The sequence below is a fragment of the Anser brachyrhynchus genome (assembly GCF_964034855.1).
Source record: "Anser brachyrhynchus genome assembly, chromosome: 13".
Classification (NCBI taxonomy): Eukaryota; Metazoa; Chordata; class Aves; order Anseriformes; family Anatidae; genus Anser; species Anser brachyrhynchus.
In genome coordinates, this window is record NC_137708.1 from 10,002,402 (window position 1) to 10,022,506 (window position 20,105).

At 58.0% G+C, this 20,105-nt stretch overlaps 1 protein-coding gene across 13 annotated transcripts in view; it reads left to right on the forward strand.

The window, feature by feature from the left end:
* Nucleotides 1–20,105, forward strand: part of DLG3 (discs large MAGUK scaffold protein 3) — a 77,018-nt gene that overhangs the window by 21,767 nt on the left and 35,146 nt on the right. For 8 of the 13 annotated variants that reach the window (XR_013939042.1, XM_080554532.1, XM_080554536.1 and 5 more), the window contains one exon: nt 14,553–14,606. The exons of 1 other annotated variant lie outside the window; for it this stretch is intronic. Coding sequence is in view for 10 of the 12 variants with exons in the window: in XM_080554532.1 (XP_080410658.1) it covers nt 14,553–14,606 (54 nt within the window). In the remaining 2 variants the exon portion in view is untranslated. Of the gene's footprint in view, nt 1–1,676; nt 2,025–14,552; nt 14,607–20,105 lie in introns of those variants that run through there. 4 more of the 13 variants (XM_080554534.1, XM_080554525.1, XM_080554537.1 and 1 more) reach the window with 4 other exon arrangements.

Genomic DNA, 20,105 nt, shown 5'->3' on the forward strand with positions numbered 1-20,105 from the left:
GGGCTCTGCGCTGCGTGGTGCTTGGGGCTTCTGGGACAACGTGGATCTCACGGGGGTGTCTTCTGCCCTCTTCCCTTCACCCAGAAGCAAGCGTTGCACTTGGCTACTTGGGAGAAAACACTGCAGGAGCTCTTCTGTCTGCCTTAGTAAAGTGCAGGATTTCTGCAATGGGGCTTAAAGAACTAAAGAAACAAGGCGCAGGCAGGGGCATGCGTTTGACCCACTTGTGCTTCCTCCACCTGTGAGCTGGGCCAGCCTCACGGAGGCCAGTAGGAGCCCATAGATCTTGCAGCCTGAATCGGGGTGTTGAACCACATCTTATGGACCAACTTGTGCACCCCTCCTGCTTGTCTTACTCCTTTACCTGTGCCCTGCATGAGCCCTGATACACTCCTTTCGTCCCTCTGATCTTCCAGAGGGTTTTGTACTATTTCTTCAAATAATTCTCCACCCACCCCAGTGTTTATTACAACTGTTAAGGAACAGAAAGCCAGGTTCAGGTTCTCCTAACTGGTCAGGTATGCTTTTTTTGCAGTGGTCTTTCTTTCTGTCCTTCAGTTTGCCTCGGTGACTGTTCTGCACTTCTGTGCCAGAGGCGAGGGGCTGCTGAGCTATGCTGGGAGTAGTGTCCTCGCCCTGCTGCACACACGAGGATTGCTGCGGCCCCAAACACTGCACTTTCATCGTCCCTGATGGCAGTATTTGGAAGGCCCAGCGAAAGCCCTCGGAGTTTCTGCACCGCAAGCATGCCTGTGGCAATGGTGGTGCCCCCAGGGCGTTGTGCTGGAGCGTGCGGTAACAAAGCAGGGGGAGGAAGGAGCTGAGGTGGGGATGTGGCAGAGCTGCTGCCGGGCTGGTGACCGTCGCTCGGGTCTGGAAAAAGGATTTCGTCCTCCGGGGCGGATCACGGCCGGTGTGAAGTGAACCCCTCCGGGTGGGAACCACAGGGCCGGCAGGGCTGGCGCGCCGGCAGCACCCATGTTGTCCGGAGCTGGGGATGGGCTCGGGGTGAGGGCGGCCGCAGGTGATGCGTGACACCGTCGAGCGAAGGCTTTCCCTTCCTCCCGGATTCCCGCACGGCGCCCCACGGAAGGACGTCTCCCGGGTTTGCCGGTCGCGGGCGGGTTTTGGCAGGGCCGCCCGAGGGGAAGAAGCGGCCCCGGTGGGTGCGGGCAGCGCGGCCGCGGCGCCCCCTCGTCCCCCGCCTCACCCCCACCGGCGCTCCGGGGGCGGTGCGGGGCGGTGCGGGGCGGTGCGCGGAGGCTCCGCGGCGCAGATTGGCGGGGAGCGGGGCCGGGGCGGGGGTGGTGGTGGGGGGGGGAGGCAGAGGATGCTCGGCGCCGCCGCAGGTGCCGCGCTCCGCGCTCCCGAGCCGAACCGTGCCGGGCCGAGCCGTGCCGGGCCGAGCCTCCCCATGCAGCCGAGCGCCCCCGAGCCCGAGCGGAGCTGCGGGCGGCGCGGCCCCGCGGAGCTGCCCGCGCCGTAACCGCCCCCCGCTCGCCTCCCGCGGGGCCCGGGGGCGAGGAGGCGCCTGGAGCGGGGCGGGGGCCGCTGCCGCCCCCCGAGCATCCCTCCCCGCGCCCTCCCCGCTCCCTCCCTCCGTGCGCGCATCGCTCCGCGCCGCCCCCCGCTCCCTCCGTCCCTCCCTCCCTCCCTCCCCCCCTCCCACCCTGCCGGCTCTATGGTGTAGGGCAGCGATGCACAAGCACCACCACTGCTGCAAGTGCCCCGAGTGCTACGAGGTGACGCGGATGGCGGCCCTGCGGCGCATGGAGCCCCCCTCCTACGGCGAGTGGCAGCACGAGCAGTACGGCTACGGGGGCTACGGCTCGCAGACCCTGCCGGCGCCCGGGGGGGCCGCGCCCGCCGCCCGCGGCAAGGCCAAGCTGGGGCCCCCCGCCCGCGACGCCGCCGCGCTCAAGCCGCCGCCGCCGCCGCCGGGGAAGAGCGCGCCCAAGGTGAACGGCAGCGGCCCGGGCTGGTGGCCCGAGTGCACGTGTTCGAGCCGCGACTGGTACGAGCAGGTACGGGCCAGCCCCGGGGCCACGCTCCCCGGCGGGGGTCGGTGGGGACGGGGCGGGCGGGCCGCCGGGGGGCTCCCCGGGGAGGGCGGCGGGGCCGTGCCGGGGCGCGCCGGCACCCGCGGGGCGGTCGCGGGCGGCCGCCGTGGCGGTGGCTCCGGTTGGCCGTCATCGTCGCCAGCGTCCCTTGGCTTGGCCGCCACCATGGCTCGGGCCGGCCGCCGCGGTGCTGCCCAGCGCAGGGGTCGCGCACCTGTGCCTCCTCCCAGGGGTCTCGCCACGCACCGGGCGGGCGTCGGGCGCGATGGTTTTCGGCGCCCACCCGACATCCTCGACGCTCCCCGTGCCGCCGTCGCCTGAAGCTCCGGTGGCGTCGAGGGCGTCTCATCACGCTGTGCTTAGCAGGCGTGGGGCACGCTGCCCGCCGGGCAGCCTCGTGGGCTCTCGGTGCCGCTTGCCAGCGCTCCCAAACCGGCACCCGCTTTTTTCCGTTGAGTTGTGGATTCCTCGCTCTGCTGCTACGTCCCTGCTCCCATAGATTATTACGTAACCCTTCTCTGATCGCCGGCATGCTGTGTGCTTTCTGCCCCATTTCACTGCCTCCATTTCTTCCCACACACGTTCATTTTATTAGTGTTCTCCTCCAGGACCCATTCTCAGGCTCTCTCTCTCTCTTTCTCCTCTAAATGGAGAGACCAGTCTTGTTTTGAACCCACAAGCCAGCTCAGAAAATGGTTGGAGCTGTTTGCAAAGCATTAAAATGGAGGCTAGACCCTGCCTGAAAAACAATTTACCCTGCTTTAAAGAAAGGCATTTCAGTTTGCTTCTTCTGCCTCTTTCATTCATTATCTTCAAGCCTCACATGATTTCTTATTGATCCTTCTAATTATTATTTCAAGATGCAGTAGCAGGCAGACACACAGGAATCAATGGGAATTCTCTCCTCCTTTCCCCTCGGAAAACACAACCCTCTTCTTCCCTTTCCGTGTTTTTCTTCATTACTGTCTGAGTCTGTAGCTCTGGTCAAAATAATCTGATTCCAAGCTGATACGCTCAGAAGATGTTTACAGAAAGCACCCAAAACCCCGGCTACCTCGCTATAAACCTGCTTCTGGTTTCTCTCTGCTTCTCTGCCACTCTTTGCATCAAAATCAGTCTCATCTCTCTCTCGCCTGCTGGTTCTGGCAAGCGGTTTTCATCTTTCCTTTGCTATCTCTTTCCTTCGCTCCATCCAGTGCGGTGAGCTCTGGGAACTGGGTAGGAGCAGGGGACTGGAGCCGGTCTGCTCCCTCCTTTCCTTTCCTCTCCTGCTTGCAGGAAAGGTCTGGCCCAGAGCTGCTGGTGAGATGACTGCAAGCAGGCTGGGAGGGAAGCGATGCCAGCTGCAGCACTGCCGTGGCCGGCTGGGCAGGGGAGCCCCTCGTGCATTGCAGTGGTGGGAGAGAAATCATTGTCTTTGTGGTGCTGCCACAGAGCCCCAGGGCTTGGGCTGGTCCCAAAGTCCACGTAGGGAATCTCTGCTCAGCCTTAGCCTTAAAAGATGAAAATCAAAGCCTCCTCGCTGCATTGCAAGCGACAGAGGATGCCAGCGTGCGAGGCTACGTGAGCATAGCGGGGTCTGCATGTATAATATGACGTGTGTGGTATGTGCACTGCCTGTATCAGAGAAGGCAGGATTGCTCCCTGGTGTGTAGCAAATGTATGCAATGAGTAAAGCTTTGCAGCAAATGCCTCGGCACTGTTCCCCTTCTGATCCAAGGGTGCAAAGTGTCTGAGCCATCAGGAATCCACGTTCTTCCCGGTCTGGCCGTGGGCAGAGGGACAAAAGGTGGTGAAACGGGAACAGCCGAGCCGTGCTTGCACCTGGCCGAGGGTTTTGGCTCCAGGGGGCCAGGAGATGTCATGCTCCGGGGGGTGGAAATTGGCCGGGTGCCGGGTGCGAAGCTGCTGTGCTTTGCTGGAGACGAGGAGGCAGCCCCTCAGACCTGGAGAGCGCCGGGGAGAGGCAAGGCTGCCATTGTTCAGGGCTGCCCCTTTAAGCGGTGTCCCTGTCCCTGGAAGCACTTCCAGCAGCAGAGGTGGGAGCAGGCAGAGCGGCGAGGAGGCAGAGCAGGGCCAAGAGGCTTCCCCATCAAAGCGAGGACCTGCTCACCTCCCTGGGAGCTTCGCCACCCCCCCGTTCAAGCCTTTTTCTCCTCTCCCATGCGTGCAAGCAGAGGAGGGTGCACAGCCAGCGCGTGTGCTGGAGCAGCCGCGTGTGCAGATGCTCTGACACGGGGAACATGCTCACGGTTGCATGTGGCGGTGTGTGTTGCTGCCATCATGCGTACTCGCAGACCCTGTGCACAGCCCCACGGCGTGTGAGCTGTGCCCACACGTGCCCAGCACACAGCACAGTCCCAGCATCAACCCGCACCTCCTCCCACTGCCGGCAGCGCGTCGTTCCTCTCCTTCTGCCTCTCCCCTTCCCCAGGACACAAATTAGCTTGCTCAGGCAATGCCAGTAACTGAGAACCCCTAATCCTGACCACAGGGAGAGAGGAAATCTCTCCGCTCTGGGTTTCTCATTTCTTTTTGCTTCGCTTTTCTTCCCTCCTCCTTTTTCCCTTCGGAGATCCCTTCCATTTCTTCTCCCTTATCTCACTGTTTATTGCTTCACGTTCCCCGTGCTTGCTGCCATCGCTGCTCTCCATTGTTTCCTTCTCCGTCCCTCCATCCAGCCCTGCGCCCTCCCCGTCCCCCCTCGCTCACTGGTGGGTGACACGACTCCCCCCCCCACCACCACCACCGGACTGGGGTGAGAGGAGGACTCCCCGCTTTGGGGGAGGCATGGCAGCGCGATCCAGGGAAGCATCGCTGATGCGCAGCGGCTGGAGGAGCCAAGTGCTCCAAACCCCTCCTCTCCCCGCACAGTGACGCCCACGGCTGCTCAGGAGCGCAGCGCTGAGATGCTCGGCCGTGCTCGAGCCCCTTCTCCGGGGCTGCTCCCTGTGCCGGGGTGAGGCAGCCGGCACCTTGCCAGGGAAAGGTCCAACCCCACGGCTTGTCTCACCCCGGGTCCCCAGTGCCAAGCTGGTGCCGGAACAGGACCCAATATGGGGCTCCAGAGGGGTTCATCAGCCTTTTTTTGCGTATTTGGGGTGCCCTGGGCATGCGCACCTCCCCTCTGGGAAGGGCACGGCTGAAGGTTGCGTGGGGTGGGTGGCTGGGAAGTGCCCTCCGCCCCTGGAGGCTGCCCCGGCTCTCCCGGCCCTGCTCGGCCAGAGGTGCCCTCCCTGCGGGCACACGGCGATGCCCTGCTGTCCCCCGTCCTCCCTCCCCCGGGGCCGGGGGGATGCGGGGTGGGTCAGAGCAGCACCGCGGGGAGTCCCTGACCAGCTCGGGGCCACACCAGGCTTTCGTGGGCCTCCTGGGTGGAGGCGTTTTGTGGCCAGGCAGGTGGAGGAGGGAGAAAGGACCTCGCTGCCTGTCTGGGGCTGCGAATGTGTCACCGAAGGCGGTGTTTTTCCACGCACAAACATTGCTTGTTATAGTTCCTCCCGTGCGCTGGGGAATCACCTGGAGGAGGTGGGCACAGTCTTGGCGGAAGCAGCAGCCCTCGCACAGCCTCTGGCTGGGCGCAGCAAAGATTTGAGGCTCCTGGGGCGTAGGAAATGGAGGGGGGGGAAGAGCCTTGGGGGGGAGCTGGCCTTCACCCGGCGAGGACGTGGTGGCCAGGCCGGGTTTCTGAGCGATGGGCAGGCAGGGCTGGAGGGAAAGAGGGTGAGCGCTGAGGGGCAGGCGGGGAGCCAAGTGCGGGTGGCTTCGTGGGAAAGGGCTGGAGCCCCAGATGTTCCCTGGGGAGGTGCGAGGGAGGGTGAGAGGAACGGGGTGCCGGGGACACGGAGGCAGTGGAGGTGGTGAGGTTGGCAGGGTGATGTTGCTATGGCTACTCATGTGCTATTCATAGAAGAAATTAGCTAAATCTTTGCACTCGAAGGTGGAGGAGGAGAAAGGAGGAAGGCGTTCTCCGTGTTTGGAGGGGAGGAAGGAGGGAAGGAGAGAAGCCAAAACAGGAAGGGGGGGGTCAGTTTTCCTCCTGTGCTCTGTGCCCGTGCCACGAGGGAGCATTTGGGGAAAGTGCTGCCGCTGGCCTGCCCAGCACTGGCAGGGTGCGGGGGGACACGGCAGGGATGAGCAGCCCCGCGGGACGGCCCCCGCGGTGTCCGTGCAGAGCCCCGTGAGCAGGGCGAGCTCTGCGTCACGCCGGGAGACAGGAGACATCCTTTTAATTAAAGACATCCAATCTGCCAGAGGTATTTTTGGCAACCTAAATGTAGATACAACTGTAGTGAAACTTGCATTTCGTGCCTGCCTCCCTCACGCTCAGCGGGGCGTTTCGGTGCCCGACCCCGTCCGCCCGCTCGGCCCCGCGCTGCGGTCGCTGGCTGTCCCCCGGCCGCCCCGCCACCTCCGGCGGCTGTCCCCGCCTGTCCTCTTGGCAGCCGGAGTCCCGCAGGGTCTTCCCTCTCCACCGCTCCTCATCGCACCCCACTCCCTCGCGAGAGTTTCATTCCCTTCCCACGGACCCGCTTATCACCTCCTCACTCACGATGTGTAAATCTGCGTGTCTGTTCCTAATATATCTCCTTCCATCTGATTTCACCTCTCAGCTTGTTTCTCGGGCATCTCCGTCTGGTGATCCTGCCGTCACCACCGACTCGGGTGGCTGTAACCAGGCACCGAGCTGCTCTCCTTCCCCCAGACCGTGCCCCACCACCAGCCCGGCCCCTCACCCCGCAGACCTTTGAGGCAGCCGCTGTTTCTGATGATCTGGACCTTCTTTTCCTGCCACCCAGCCAGTAACATGGTCCCGCCAACACTTTCTCAGGTCATTCCCGGGGTCACCTCCCTTCTCTCTGTGTCTCCTGGGAGTGGTATTCCTGAACACCCGCGTGCTGGCTCGGACTGATCCCCTCACCCACCCTGAGCGTCCCGTGTCCTGCTCTCACCCGAGAGCATCAGAGAAGCGGCAGAGCTTAGGCCCAAACTGGCTGTGGCAGAGATGCGGCTGCTGCTGTGAAGGCCGAGTCTGAAGCCACGCAGGTGGGAGAGATCCCATCAGCACAGCGTGGAGGAAGAGGGAGGTACCCACTGGAAATAGGAAGACGCGGCCCTGCTGTGTTGCTGGGGGAGGAGGAAGGGGAGAGCGCTGTGGTGAGGCAGCCAGGCCAAGGACAGGCAGCTTCCAGCAGGGACGTGGCCAGTGTGGAGGAAATGGCTCCTCATGAGGAACGTGGTGGTGGTAGGAAGACGTCAGCCTCCCCTGCCGGAGGGTTCCCCCCTGTGCACTGTGCTTTCAGACGGTCTCTTCCCCCTTGGCTTCGATGTTAGTGATGTGGTGGGACCTGCCCCGTCCATTCCTGGCCATCTCTGGGGTCGTGGTGGGGCTCTGCCGGCTGGTCTCAGGGCGTGCTTGAAGCAGGGAGGGGTCTGTGGGGGCTTGGCGTGAGAGGCAAACTCTGGGTCATCCATCCATCCATCCACCCGTCCACCCGTCCATCTGTCCGTCTGTCCATCCGTCCATCCATCTTGGTACCCTGGGTGGGAAGGTGGGAGCGAAGCAGAAGCTGTGGCCATCCCCAGAGAGCCACCTCACTCGGGTGAGGCCCTCTGCACACAATCTGCCATGATCGGAGGAGCTTCCGCTCCTTCCTTCGCTGCGGATGCTCATTTAGAGAGAGGAAGTGATTAAGACTAATCAGGCCGCAATCAGCCGTGGCTGCGTGCCGGGCACTGCGGCGCTCAGCCCCAGGCAGGATGCCCTCCCGAGGGGTCCTGGTCTCCAGTCCCCAGAGGAGAGCGGATCCGGCACGGGTCTGCTCTGGGGTGGGGGAGCTGGGCGTGCTGGGGCAGCCCCGGAGGGACAGCGTGTCCCTGGCTCAGCATCCCGGCTGCAATTTGGGAATCAGCTTAACCCTCGCTCCGCCTGTAAGGCAGTGAGGGTGCTGTGAGCGGCACAGGGCGTGCAAGCGCTCGTGGCTGTTTGGAGCACATGCAAACACGGGACGATGTGGGGATCCCTCAAGGGCACTTGTAACTCCAGCAATATGCTATGAACGTGTATCAGTAATGTGGAGAGAAAAGGCTTTAACAGAGCATTTAACAAGCTCAGAATACCTGAATTTGAAATGCGGTTCACAGTTTCGTCTGCAGAAGCTCATTTGAGCAGGGCTCGCTGAGGGACTGTTCAGGGGTTGTAATTATTTTTGGTGACATGTGGCACTTCATAGCACCCTGGGACCTGAATACCCTCTTGTTGCCTTCATATTAACTGTAATTTAGTTTGAGGCCGTGGTGATGGATCTTGGTTTGCTTTTGCAGCACAGAAACAAGTTTATTGAAATTTTGTACCTAGGCGTGCATTGGAACTTAGAGAAAAAAGCAGGATATTTGAAACCCAAAGAAATCTTTAATACCGTCCTTTCTTCACTCTTTCTTCCCCTGTATATTTGCATTTGTCAGGGGGGAGGCATGCAGGTTTTTCAGATGATAATAATTCTCCCTCTGCAAAAAGGAATAGAGTCATTTTTATTTGGCAACATCAGGTCAGAAGGAAGCGATTGGAGCCCAGCACCTCTGCAAATTGGGTCACTTATTTTAGCGGTCTGAGCCTGGAACAGGATGTCTAACTTTCAAGCATGAACACACTGGCCTTAATGGCTTCTAAATGGAAACTTAAACTCCACAGAGCTCCTGTCTGGGGAAGCTTTCTTCCTTTCCCACTGAGTGAAGGCTTTTTCCAGTCCCTATTTAAGTGTAGTCTTTAAAAAAAAAAATGGGGGAAAGAAAAGCACCAAAACAAAGATTAAACCCTCAGTAGCTGCTTGTGTTCGCATTAAACTCTGGGCACTTCAGTGGCTTTGCCAACGATCCTTGTGACCACGGAGCTTTCAAGTTCTGCCGGCGCTCCCCATCTCCAGGGTGCCCGTGGTGCTTTGAACCCGTGCCGAGGCGCAGCACGGGGCGGGGGCTGCTCACGCCACCGAAGTGACCAAGCTGCGAAATGTCCCTGACGCAGCCTGGAGGGGACGTCTGGTGTCACCGCCTGCGCACGGCGCTGGCTGGGAGCCCAGCACGGGTGGGTGGGGAGCAGGCGGCCGGACAGGGCATGCTGCATGCTGCTGGGGTGTTATGGCAAAGGCTCAGGGGGAGCCAGCCCAAGGAGTGACAGCCAGTGGGCAAAACAAAGTGCAAAAAGAGTTATTTTGTCTAGTCTGGTCAAAAGGAAGGGAGATTCATCTCTGGCCATGAAATTCTTCAGCCTCCAGAAGGTTTCAGCCCGTTTTCTTTCCCTCATCCTACCCCTCGGCTCATCCGTCTTGCACTGGGGTGGTTGCAGCCCTCTGATGCTCCCAAGCAGAGCTCAGCTCCGGCCACAGTGTGGAGAGAAGGCAAAACCAGGTGGTCATAGAGAGCTGTGAGAAGGGGACAGCCCCTGGCAGCAGTTTGTTACCTCTTCCATTAAGAAGTGGAGGAGTAGGAAGACCAAAGCGTGGATTTGGTATTGAGAGGTAGGAAGAACCCATGTGTTACCACGGAGCCAGCGTTCATTCCAGGGAGTGATGCGCTGAGCATCATTTCTTGTTGGGAAGGCTGTGAGGTGGCTTTGGGGAGCCTCTTGCATCAGGTGTGTGTCCTGTGCTGAGCTTGGAAGCGACACCTGGGTGTCTGTGGAACAACCGTGTCATCTCAGATGCTTTGGGAGACGATGTTTTTGGCAGCTACAGGTTTGGGCTCTCTGTTGGTGCTGGGAAAGGCAGTGTCTGCGTGGAGGGCAGGAATGCCTGGCGCAAAACAGATGAGCGTGTCAGCGCTGATCAGGGTGAGCCGCGGCGAGCGCGGGCTCACCGGCTGTGCTGCGCCGCCGGGACCTGGGCTCGCTCCTGGGAAGTCCGTGGGTTTGCACGGCGTGACCCCGCTCCCCGTGCATCCCGCGCCGACACCGCTCCCCGGCATCCGTCAGTGCCAGGACCTGCGTGCTCACAGCAGGGCCCTGCCCTGCAGCAGCTGTTCTCCACGCTGCACATGCACAGCTTTCACCAAGATTTTACACCCTTAAAAAAAGAAAAAACAGCAACAAAAAAAAAACACAAAGCAGATGGAGCCTGGCCCCGCATGTCCACCCGGTTCAGATGCTTCTGTTGGGCATCTCCCCACTTGGTCTCTGCCCCTGAGAGCTTTTAAAAGGATGTAAAGACTGGATTCCACTTATCTCCAGAGCCATTTCCTTCTGAGTGTTGCTATTATACCTGAGATGATATAAAGGAAAGGATATTAAAAGGCAGATAGACTTTTCACTCTGATCCAATCTGGGAACGTTGCAAAAATCAAGCAGATAAGTTAGTGCTTGGCTACTTATGCACGAGCTGAGAGTAGCAAATATTCGCTCTGTGTTGCGGATCCCTTTGTGCGTGACACCCAGGGCACGCGGGCCTCCTGCAGGGACCAGCTCTGTGCATCCAGACATGAATTTGTCAGCTCTGGAGGCTCCTGCTTCAGCCCTGTTGCTGGTTGAGATGGAGATGGGTTTGTGTGTGGGCACAATCCAGTTGCAGCAGGTCTCAGCGGTCTGCAGCACATTTATTTTGTCTGGAGGAGGTACATAATTCCTGACCTCTGCAGGCCAGCCCCTGTGCCAGATCTGCGGAGGATGTGAACCTGATGCAAATCTTGGGGATATCAGCATGGAGAGAACAGCTTGGGCTTCCAGTTCAGAACCGACCCAGTCCTCGTGGGAATGCTGCAGGATGAGCCTTGCTCCCTCTGTAGCACGCTAACAATCCTCCTCCATTTGCATTTAATTGCAGCTTTTCTTTCAGTTGGAAGTTTTGGAAAATTGTCACGTTTTGCAAATCCTACCTTCGTCCCAGCAGATGATACCAATAGAAACGGAGGCAAAGGGGTGATGCACTAAAAATACCTGGAGCTTGACTGCCCACTGGTGACTGGCACTAGTGCCCCTGGGCTGACAAGCCTCTGCCTTCCTCCATCAGGCAGGCACATTTACCAAGCCCTCTGCTAGCCAGAGCAGGAGAGAGATCATCGTTATTTTTTTTGCTGGGCAGCAGGAACATGCTGGTGAATTAACCATGCCCTCAATTCTATAGGGAACGGTAAGTAATTTATGCCCTAAGGAGCAGGGGGTTGCTGCATGCAGGGAGGAGAGGGAACAGGGCTGTGCATTCAGGTCACATTCAATGGGGGCTGTCAGATCTCTTCCGTCTAAAACGCTTCATCACACTATTATTATTTACCAAGCCCTGCTGGTGCTTGGCGGTTTACAAGTGAAAAGAGGTCCAAGCCCTGTGGCGTTCACCACACGGCAGGATGACCACCGAAGCCCAGTGGAGCTGGAGGTGCCCTGGCCTTCCTCCACCAGGCAGAAGCTGCACGGATCCTGCGGCTCAGTGTCTGAAGGCTGCGGGGAAGGTGGGACTCAAGGAGGACCTTGGGGAGTGAGGGGGGTCACCGCACATATGCAGAGAGATTGATCTAGGCACAAAGCCAGCGAGGCAGAGGACAGCTGTTGGGAAAATCTGGGCAGCAACAGGAGCTGAAGGGAATAGCGTTGAAGGGGGGTGAGGTTTGAAGGTCAGGATTCAAGATTTCCCTGGTCACTGGGGCCTAGAGAAGTGGAGCCTATGCTACCAGGCAAGGTGCAAATGTTGGGATATTTGGAAGTGGAAGTCAGAGCTAAAATCCAATCACCTTTCTCGTAGTAGCTGGAATAGCTGGCCACAGGAGGCAAACGGGGATTTCCTGGTCTGAATTCCTTCTGACCATGTGCGACTTCGTTTTAAGCAGCCACTCTCATTCAGCATCTCCTGGGTCCCATCTGGAGCCTGAGTGGGAAATTGTGCTCCTAGCAGTATTCTGAGATGTAAAAATCACTAGTGTGGAATGGCTGCAAAGGATGCTCAGTGCGCAGCGAGCAGGCTAGACAAAATATGTCCTTAGGGCTCACCGCTGTGTGAGTGAGGCAATGCGATGTGTGATTTGTGGGCTATTAGTAATTCAACAAAGAGACTGCAGTGGGGCTCACTGGAAGACTCAGGCTGGACCTGCAAACGCCTCTATAACATTATCATACAGAGCACTTCTCCCTGGGAGGGATCCAAAGCATCATTTGTGGGGTTGAATTCATGTCATAAATCAGGGGGCACGTGATGGACTGCATTTACTTAGGCTGCCTCTTCTGCATCCTTCCTGGAAACTCATCTAATAAGAGCTGGCCTCTGGCACACCAAGGTTCAAACATCCACCGTTTGTTAATTGCTGGCAGTAGAAGTGCTGCTTTTTTGCCTTGAAATGTGGAATCCCTTCCTAGAATTGCACTGGGGACTAATAAAAGCCAGTGCCAGGTTTAATATATGCTATCTCACAAATTATCTGGATTAAATACAAGGACTGTGTACTGCCAGAGAGGGGATATTCCCAGCTTAACACTGCTTCTGGGCCATGGAGATCCCAAGACATTGGACCTGAAAATTGTGATTCTCTTACGTGTGTGGGAGGGGTTTGGCAGGAGAGCTTGGAAGTGGTCATATTTGCCTGAGCTAGAGAATTAATTGCCATAAAAACTATGGGTTTGTAACCAATAGTTACAGCTGCAGGAAAGATCAGAAAGCATCTGAATAAATCAAATTAAGTACCTCCTGCTCCCATCCTTATGAGAGCAGAACCTTTCTGGGCAAGATCAGAACTACAGTCCAGCTGACCCTTAACTCTCCCGCTTACAAAACCCCAAGTCCGGAAATACCGTCAGCTAGAGCAGGATAAGGTGGGGAGTGCAGTGCTGGGTTATGGGGTGAGGTGGGTCTTCATCAGGGAGATATATACCAGAGGAGGGCAGCGAGGCCGTAGTCTGCTCCTGAGAAAGTCTCACAGATTTAGAGAGGCCACCGGGCCGTGCAACCCGCAGTATTGGGCAGTCCGTGGTTCCAGTTAACTGCTACCCTAGCCTCCACGATGACTCAGTTGCTCCTTGCCCTGACTGATATTTGTGATGCCCCAAGGCAGAGGACTCACGTCCCCTTGTAGCTCATGTCTCTCAGCATTTCCCCATCCAGCTCTGGCTGTTGCTTTCCACGCAAACCTTGGAATGATGATCCCAGCGCACCCCCGACCTTCCAGATTTTGCACCACTTGCTGGTGTATGCCGGTGAGGAATGTTGGCCTTGTATTAGTCTGAAATTCCTCCTCTTTAGCCACTTCTCCCTCACGCTCTTGTTGAGAAGCCTCCCCAAGCTGGGGATGCTCCAGGGGGAAAGGGCAGCGCTGCAGGCATGGCACAGCACCTTCAGGAGGTTGTGGTGCTGGACAGCTCTCGGAATGGCTCAGCACGGCACGGAACAGCCCGGCATGGCTTGGCATAGCACAGGACGGCACTGCTTGGCTTGACTGGGCACGGCTCGGCTCGACTCGGCACAGCGGGACCCCCCCAGGGTAGCCTTCACCTCAGCCCCCGGTGCTGGAGCACTGCCCTGTCTGCCTCCCCCGAGGGAGCCTCCCTGCCTTCAGGGCCTCGGCCCTGCCTCCTGCCTTCTCCTGCCGCTGCACGCGTGTCCCTCCTGCGCCCACCCCTGCCTGTTGCCTCCTCACCGAGCCTGGTTTCTACCCAAATGTGAAAAGCCGCTCTGGAAGCCGTCTCCTCAGCATCTTTTGGCCCCAGCAGCATCGGGGCTGGTGCTGCTCCAGTTGTGGGGTGTTAGTGCCGAGTGGGTCAGGCTGGGAGCAGCTCAGAGCCCTGAAGGAGCTGCACGGAATCCAGGGGAGCCACCGTGAGCTCCCAGAGGAGAGCTCCTGAACTATGAACTGAGCTAACGGGCAGAGCCCAGGTGGCAGAGGTGAAGAGGGGCATGGAGACAGACTTGGGGGTGTCCTGCGAGAGAGGGGTGACATCTGCTCAGGAGGTGTGCGTGAGGAGATGCAGAGGAAGAACCAAGGGCACCAAGCAGAGGTTTTACCCAGGGGTAATGAACATGGGGGGTCCGACCACCGCCACCTCTGCAGGCCATGGTGGTCTCCCCATGCTTAGAGGGGCAGCAGCAGCTGCTGCAAGGTGCCTGAAGGTCTCAGGGCTTGTCTGCTGGCAATATATCCCGCCTGCAGAAGGACTTCCTTCCCTACCCCTCCTATTTCCTAATCCCTCAGCAACGTGGATTTCGCATCAATTTTGGTGCTGGTGTGATTCTGGCCCGAGGCTGAGAGAGAGTTTCTGGTGTTCGCTGTCTCCCCCATTGCAGCCGAGGCCACACGGTGTTTGGGAGGCCTGAGGAGGGGACCCATGCCCCCAGCCGTCCTGTGTCCCCACGTCCATCCCAGGGCTGCTGGGCACGTGGAGGAGGGCCAAGAGCAGAGCCCTTCCTCAGCTGCCCTCTTCTGCCTGGCCTGGAGGGCCTGTGGTGGCATGGCCGGGCGAGGCTGTGCGCCACGAAGGGCTGGGTTCGGCGCTCAGCTCGGTGACATGCCGCTTTTGTCTCCCCACAGGCCAACCCTGCTCCCATTATCGTGAACACAGACTCGCTGGAACAAGGGCTCTCTGTAAGTCTCCTGGTTTTGTTTCACTTCTTTTCCACAAGCGGTGCTCGGCGGTGCAGCAAGGCTCCTCCACCCGGGGAGGCCCCAGCCAGGTGGCAGAGGAGCCTGGGGCCTGCGCCACGTCCCCGCAGCGCATCCCAGCCCCGAGCCCCGCTGGAGCTGGGCCACGCTGAGCAGAGCCACGGCTGCCAGCAGCTGAGCAGCGCTTGGTGACGGGGAGTGTTTGCAGCCATAGTGCGCTTGGCACTCTCGGCTTGCTATAGAGCTACTCCTCCTCGGCTCGTTGCAGAGAGGGTTTGCGAGCTGCTGCATCCCTCACCAGAGCGTCTGCAAATCGTTCCTGCAGGGGGGATGGAGGGAGCGGGGCGGTCGGCGTGGATTTCTGCACTGCTGGCTCTGTGCTTCGGGGGTGCTCCCATTTTCTTCCCAAAAGGGAGCTCAGTTGACGGCTTGCCAGGGCTGTGTGCTTTGCACCTGTTTTTCTTATGATGCAGCAAGTTTCGGTTGCCTTCCATGTTAATGAAGCAGCACTGGGACTTGTATTAGACTTGGTTAGCCTTTGAACTCGAGGCGGAAGGCTGTGGGTTACTTCTGGTGGCCGAACCTTCCTCCTAACAAATTGCAGATGTCAGCCCACGGCCTCTCATAGGCTTGGTGCACATCAGAGCCGTGCTGGGCCAGTTGGGCTACCAAAAGGAGGGGAAGCCCAGCCAGGCCCTCTGCAGCCCTGGACACAGTGTTTAATTGTGCCTCAGATGCTGAGCCAAAGCCTCCTGGCTTTCGGGAAGAAGGTGATGGTGGTCCTGGGCCCAGCAGCCTCGTACAGCCGTGGCAGAACCCAGTAGTTACACCCAAAGGATGTTCTGCTTTGTGTGGTACCAGTGCAGAAACCAGCCTTCCCCGCTGGAAACTCAGTGCCAAAAAATGGCTTGCAAAGAACATGTCTCCCACATGGCTGTGGCCCCACTTTGGAGCCAGGGCGAGCCCTGCTCCATCCTGTCACCCCCTTCCCAGGGAGCCGGGCTCCGGGGAAAACAAAGCTCAGAGGCTCCCCTCAGCAGTTCCGCAGGTCGGCAAAGGAGCCACAACAGGGGATTTCTGCAGAAGAACACGGTGAAGTGGCAAGTCTGGCACAGAGTTCTTTTACAAAAACAAAAGCTGAAGCCTGTTGGTACAGTATGTATTTGGAAGGGTTAATGTCACGTCTTCCAGTCTTTAATTACTTAACTATTCAATGCTTTCCTTAATGATAAACAGATGGATGTGGTCTAGTTCCTTCCTGTTCTAGCTCCATTGATTACATTGGACTAGCTGCTGGGCTGAATTTGGCCCCGGCTGTTTATCAAGAAGTCTGCTCCACATTTCAGTCCCTCTGTCCACCCACCTCCATCCCCAAGAGCATGTGGCACCAGCAGCACCACAAGGTACGAGCTGCGGCCCCGCATCCCGCTTGCTGCCGGGGCCAGTGCTCAGCTATGCTGCCTACGGCTACAAACCCAGCACTCCCAGGGTGTAAAACCCCAAAAAAATCCTCATCAATTTCCTTCTGTATTAAAAGCAGCCCCTGAAGGATAGGTAGTCTGCAGACTGTAGTCAAGCTGGGCTCACACAAGCACCCACCTACTGCTCCAGGTTGCCGCTCACCATTTCATCCACTGGTGTGTTTTGCTCGCCCTGTCCCTAGAGGGTAGATGGAGCATCGGGAGGACAGCTCCCATGGCAGGCAGTGCTGTCTGTGTTTCAGAGCTGCCTCTCTGAAGCTGAAACAAGTTATTTCTGCCCAGCGTGTGCAGAGACTGCTGCCAGGGAGCAGGGAGGGTCACTGCAAAGCCCCGTCGTGGGGCTCGGCAAAGGCTCGGCTGTGTGCCCCGACCTGCAGCCTCAACCAAAGCGAGGTGCCGGCGCCTGGCCCCACCGTGTGCTAACAGCAAGGCATGGGCCACATCCTGCTCAGAAAGCAGGAGGATTACTCTTCCTGTGGGTTATTCTTCTTGCAGCCTGTTGGGCTATTTGGGTTAGTTTGAGGAACCCCATCTTATCCTTCTAAATTTGGCCTCCTTTTTTTTTTTTTTTTTGAAAAAACCCTGACTCTCTAGCAAATTGCAAACTGCGTTCCACGTGCGACGGTGCGGTGTTGGCCGGCTGAGCCTGCAGACAGCTTGCAGTAGCTCTGGAAGGTGTGCGCTCTTCTGTTTATCAAATGAGTGTTAACTCTGCAGCCTTCTGTTGATGATTTAAATGTCATCATCGCTAACTATTTCCCTGCTGCTCAAAACACGAAAGAGAAGCGAAGGCCAGAGAGGGGGCCTCTTCCTGAGGCCTCAGGTGGGCTTGCTGCGTGGGATGGGCTTGGAAAAAATACCCTGACTCTTCTCCATTACAAACCAGCTGCTGCTCAGGATTGGGCTGTGCTGGGAACAGCTACTGAGCCGCACACCCCCTTGAGCTTTGCAGGTGGTACCCAGGGAAATGAAAGCAGAGTGGGGTGGGCTCACCCTGCCCAGGAAGGGATGGCCCCGGGACACATCCCAGGACACCCCCATGAAAGCCTGAAGCCAGACATCTCCCAAAAAAGCCCCAGATAGGAGCTAAAATGTGTCAGGTCTGCACCCCTCCCTTAACAGGAAGGCAGCACTTACATTGGGAGGGAGCTCAGCAGAGAGTTGGACGGGGAATCAGGGCATCCCTGGGAGTTTCTCATCATGTTGCATGGGACACGGTCCCAAAGCAAGCTGGGGAGGAGCACGGGGTGCCCCCTGCGAGCACAGGGACAGCAGCCTGTGGCACATTCAGGCCGTGGTGGCTCCGGTGGGTGCCACGGGCGGGTTTTGCCGTCAGTGAGTGACTGGTATTCAATTTTCCGATGCTGGAACGTTTGCTTTGTTGGCTTGTTCCCTTGGTTACGTGGTATATATTAAGGTCTCCATTTGGCTTCCTTATGCAATTAACTGGCGTTCTGTTGCACGGGTTTTGGAGACGTAATCAGAGCTAGAACTTCACGTCCAGGCTTGGCTCACCTGGCACACGCTGTGCTGGGCAGGTGCCGACCCTGCTTATTTTCAGGGAACGATGCAAAACATGACACAGAATGCAATACGAAATGCCCCTCGCCATTGACAACCCCAAGGTTTTGAGGGGGAGCACCGTGGGGCCACGTCCCGGGTGCCCCTACACCCCGTGCCGCGGGTCCCTGCCCGGGTGCTTCCCGGCGCGGGCGCTGCTGGCTCTCCCTGCGGCTCACAGATTGTCAAAGTTTTCTGCACATCCCCATCCTGGAGGTATGTATGTGCTGTTCCTCTGCGGCCGTGGGTGTGCATATGGCTGTCTGTGTGGCAATAGCGTTTAATGCCAAAGCGGAGAGGACAACGTGTGTAGTAGCGGCGGGTGCCAGGAATCTGAGTTGCTGGAAAGCTGGGGGGGAGGCAGAGCCACGCACCGCACGCCGGGCCACCAACTGCGGCGGCGAGAGGAGCCCGGGGGCTTGGGCGAGGGAGGCGGTGAGGGGGACTCGGGATTAGTCAGTGCGGTGGGACGGGGAGGAAAAGCGGTGGCGGGGGGGTCCTGCAGCCAGGCAGCGACGTCCCTGCCCGTGGAGGGCTCGTCTTCCCCCTGCTCCGTGCCGGTGCTGGCCGAGGGGGTGCAGCGTCTGTGCCCCCAGCATTCATGGGCAGAGCAGGAGCTGAAGGGGGGGAAGGTCTGCCAGCACACCTAGCGAGTGCCTCCCAACTCCTGAAGCCCTTCCGAGGGGTGGCCTTGCCTGACTCCAGCCCAACGATGTTTCCGCAGCTGTCGAAACCCTAACAGCACATCCCGAGGCTTTCCTTTTTCCCAAAGCTTTCTTTATGTCCCACCTGGATCTCCCTTGTTTCAGGCCTCTGACTCCTTCTGGTGGTCTCAGTTGACACAAAGGTCCTGCAAGGCTCTGGAGCTGGCCTGGCCTGGAGGGGTGCCGGGGCTGAGCACCGCCGGGCTGACCCATGCTGTGCATCCCCAGCAGGATCTTGTCCTCCCTCTGCTGCCACCGTTTGCATTTGTGTCTTGGGTCTGTGTTTTCCTTCTGTCGCTTCAAGGGCAAACCCACCGCAATCCCTTCAGCCTCCTCTTCTGGCCCACGTTCCCCACAGCCCCAGTCACATCCCGCTGCCCCGGGCTTTCTCCAGCCTCATTCTTCTGGAAGCACGGTACCCACAACGGGCTGGGGGACTTCCAGTGGGGGCCTCTGCAGCACTGAAGAGCACTTAGGTTGGGCAAAACCACTCTGTGGGGACACGGCTGTGCCATTCAGTGCCTGCCTCGGCCATGGTCACCCTCCTTTTGTGCTCCCTTTCCATTAACGTCCCGCAGGGCACATTCAGGGACAGGAAAGCGGTGGAGCCGAGGGTCGGCTGCAGCTTTGGGAGCTGGCACTGGACAAGGGCACCCATGAACAAGAGCACAGCAACACCAGTTTGGGAGCTCACAGAAAACCACCTGCAAGCCATCCATTGATGACCAGATTAAAAGCTGCATTACGAACCCACAAACTGCTCAGGGGACTGAGCCCAGCTCCTCTGCCCTGCAGCCCTGTAGCCAGGTCCCCCGTCTCCCAGAGGGACCTGAAGTGTGAGGTTTGAGCCAACCCCTCCCAAAGTCCTGTGGCCACGTAACGACCCCGGAGGTTTGAACATGCAGTCGTTTTCAAATCTTCCTTATTCTGAGGCCTTCGCAGCTGCTTATGGCCTGACTAATGTTACCCGGAGCATGCAGGCGAAAAAGGTGTTTGAGTGCGTTTTGAAACTGCCACCTTATTTTTCTGTACGTTTGTGGTGATGGGGAAAATGGAAGTTTTTGACCTGTGCATTTAGCGTTTGTTATTTCAGAGCCTACAACTGCACCCCTTCTGCTTTTGGTTTTCTTTCTGATAACCAGTGCCCATTTCTCAGCCCCTTCGTGTGAGAGGCGATCAGGCCCCTCACCGTTACATTTCATCATCGTTGACGTGATGGCTGTGGGAGTTTCTTGAGTGCAGGGAGCAGTATGGCATGCAGCATCGAGGCTATACCATTCTGTTGTTTAAGGGGCACCTTATACGAAAGGTATATATACCACTTTTTTTCCTTTGTGACCAACTAATTCAACAGAACAGATTATTCCAAATTACTTGCTCTTCCATGTTAACAAAACCAGGCTGCAAAAACATTTAGAAGATATAAGCTGCTGAAGATGTACATTGTGTTATTACAGACCTTTTTTTTTCCAGTCGACCAAGCCCCTTTCCTTGCTTCCTGCAGCAGTGAATTCCCGAGGTTAATTACATGCTGGGTAACAGAGGCGTCATTGCTTTGTGTGGATTTGGTTGAGCTCCTTTTCATTCCTCACAAAATGAGCTGCCAGAATAAAAGGTTTGAGCTAAAGTACATTAAAGTCAGTGGGCTTTGGATCATGCCCAGAAAGAAAAGCAGCGAGCAGTTTAATTCCAGGGCAGGCTTGCACAACTGCATTTGAGGTTTTCAGCTGTGACGG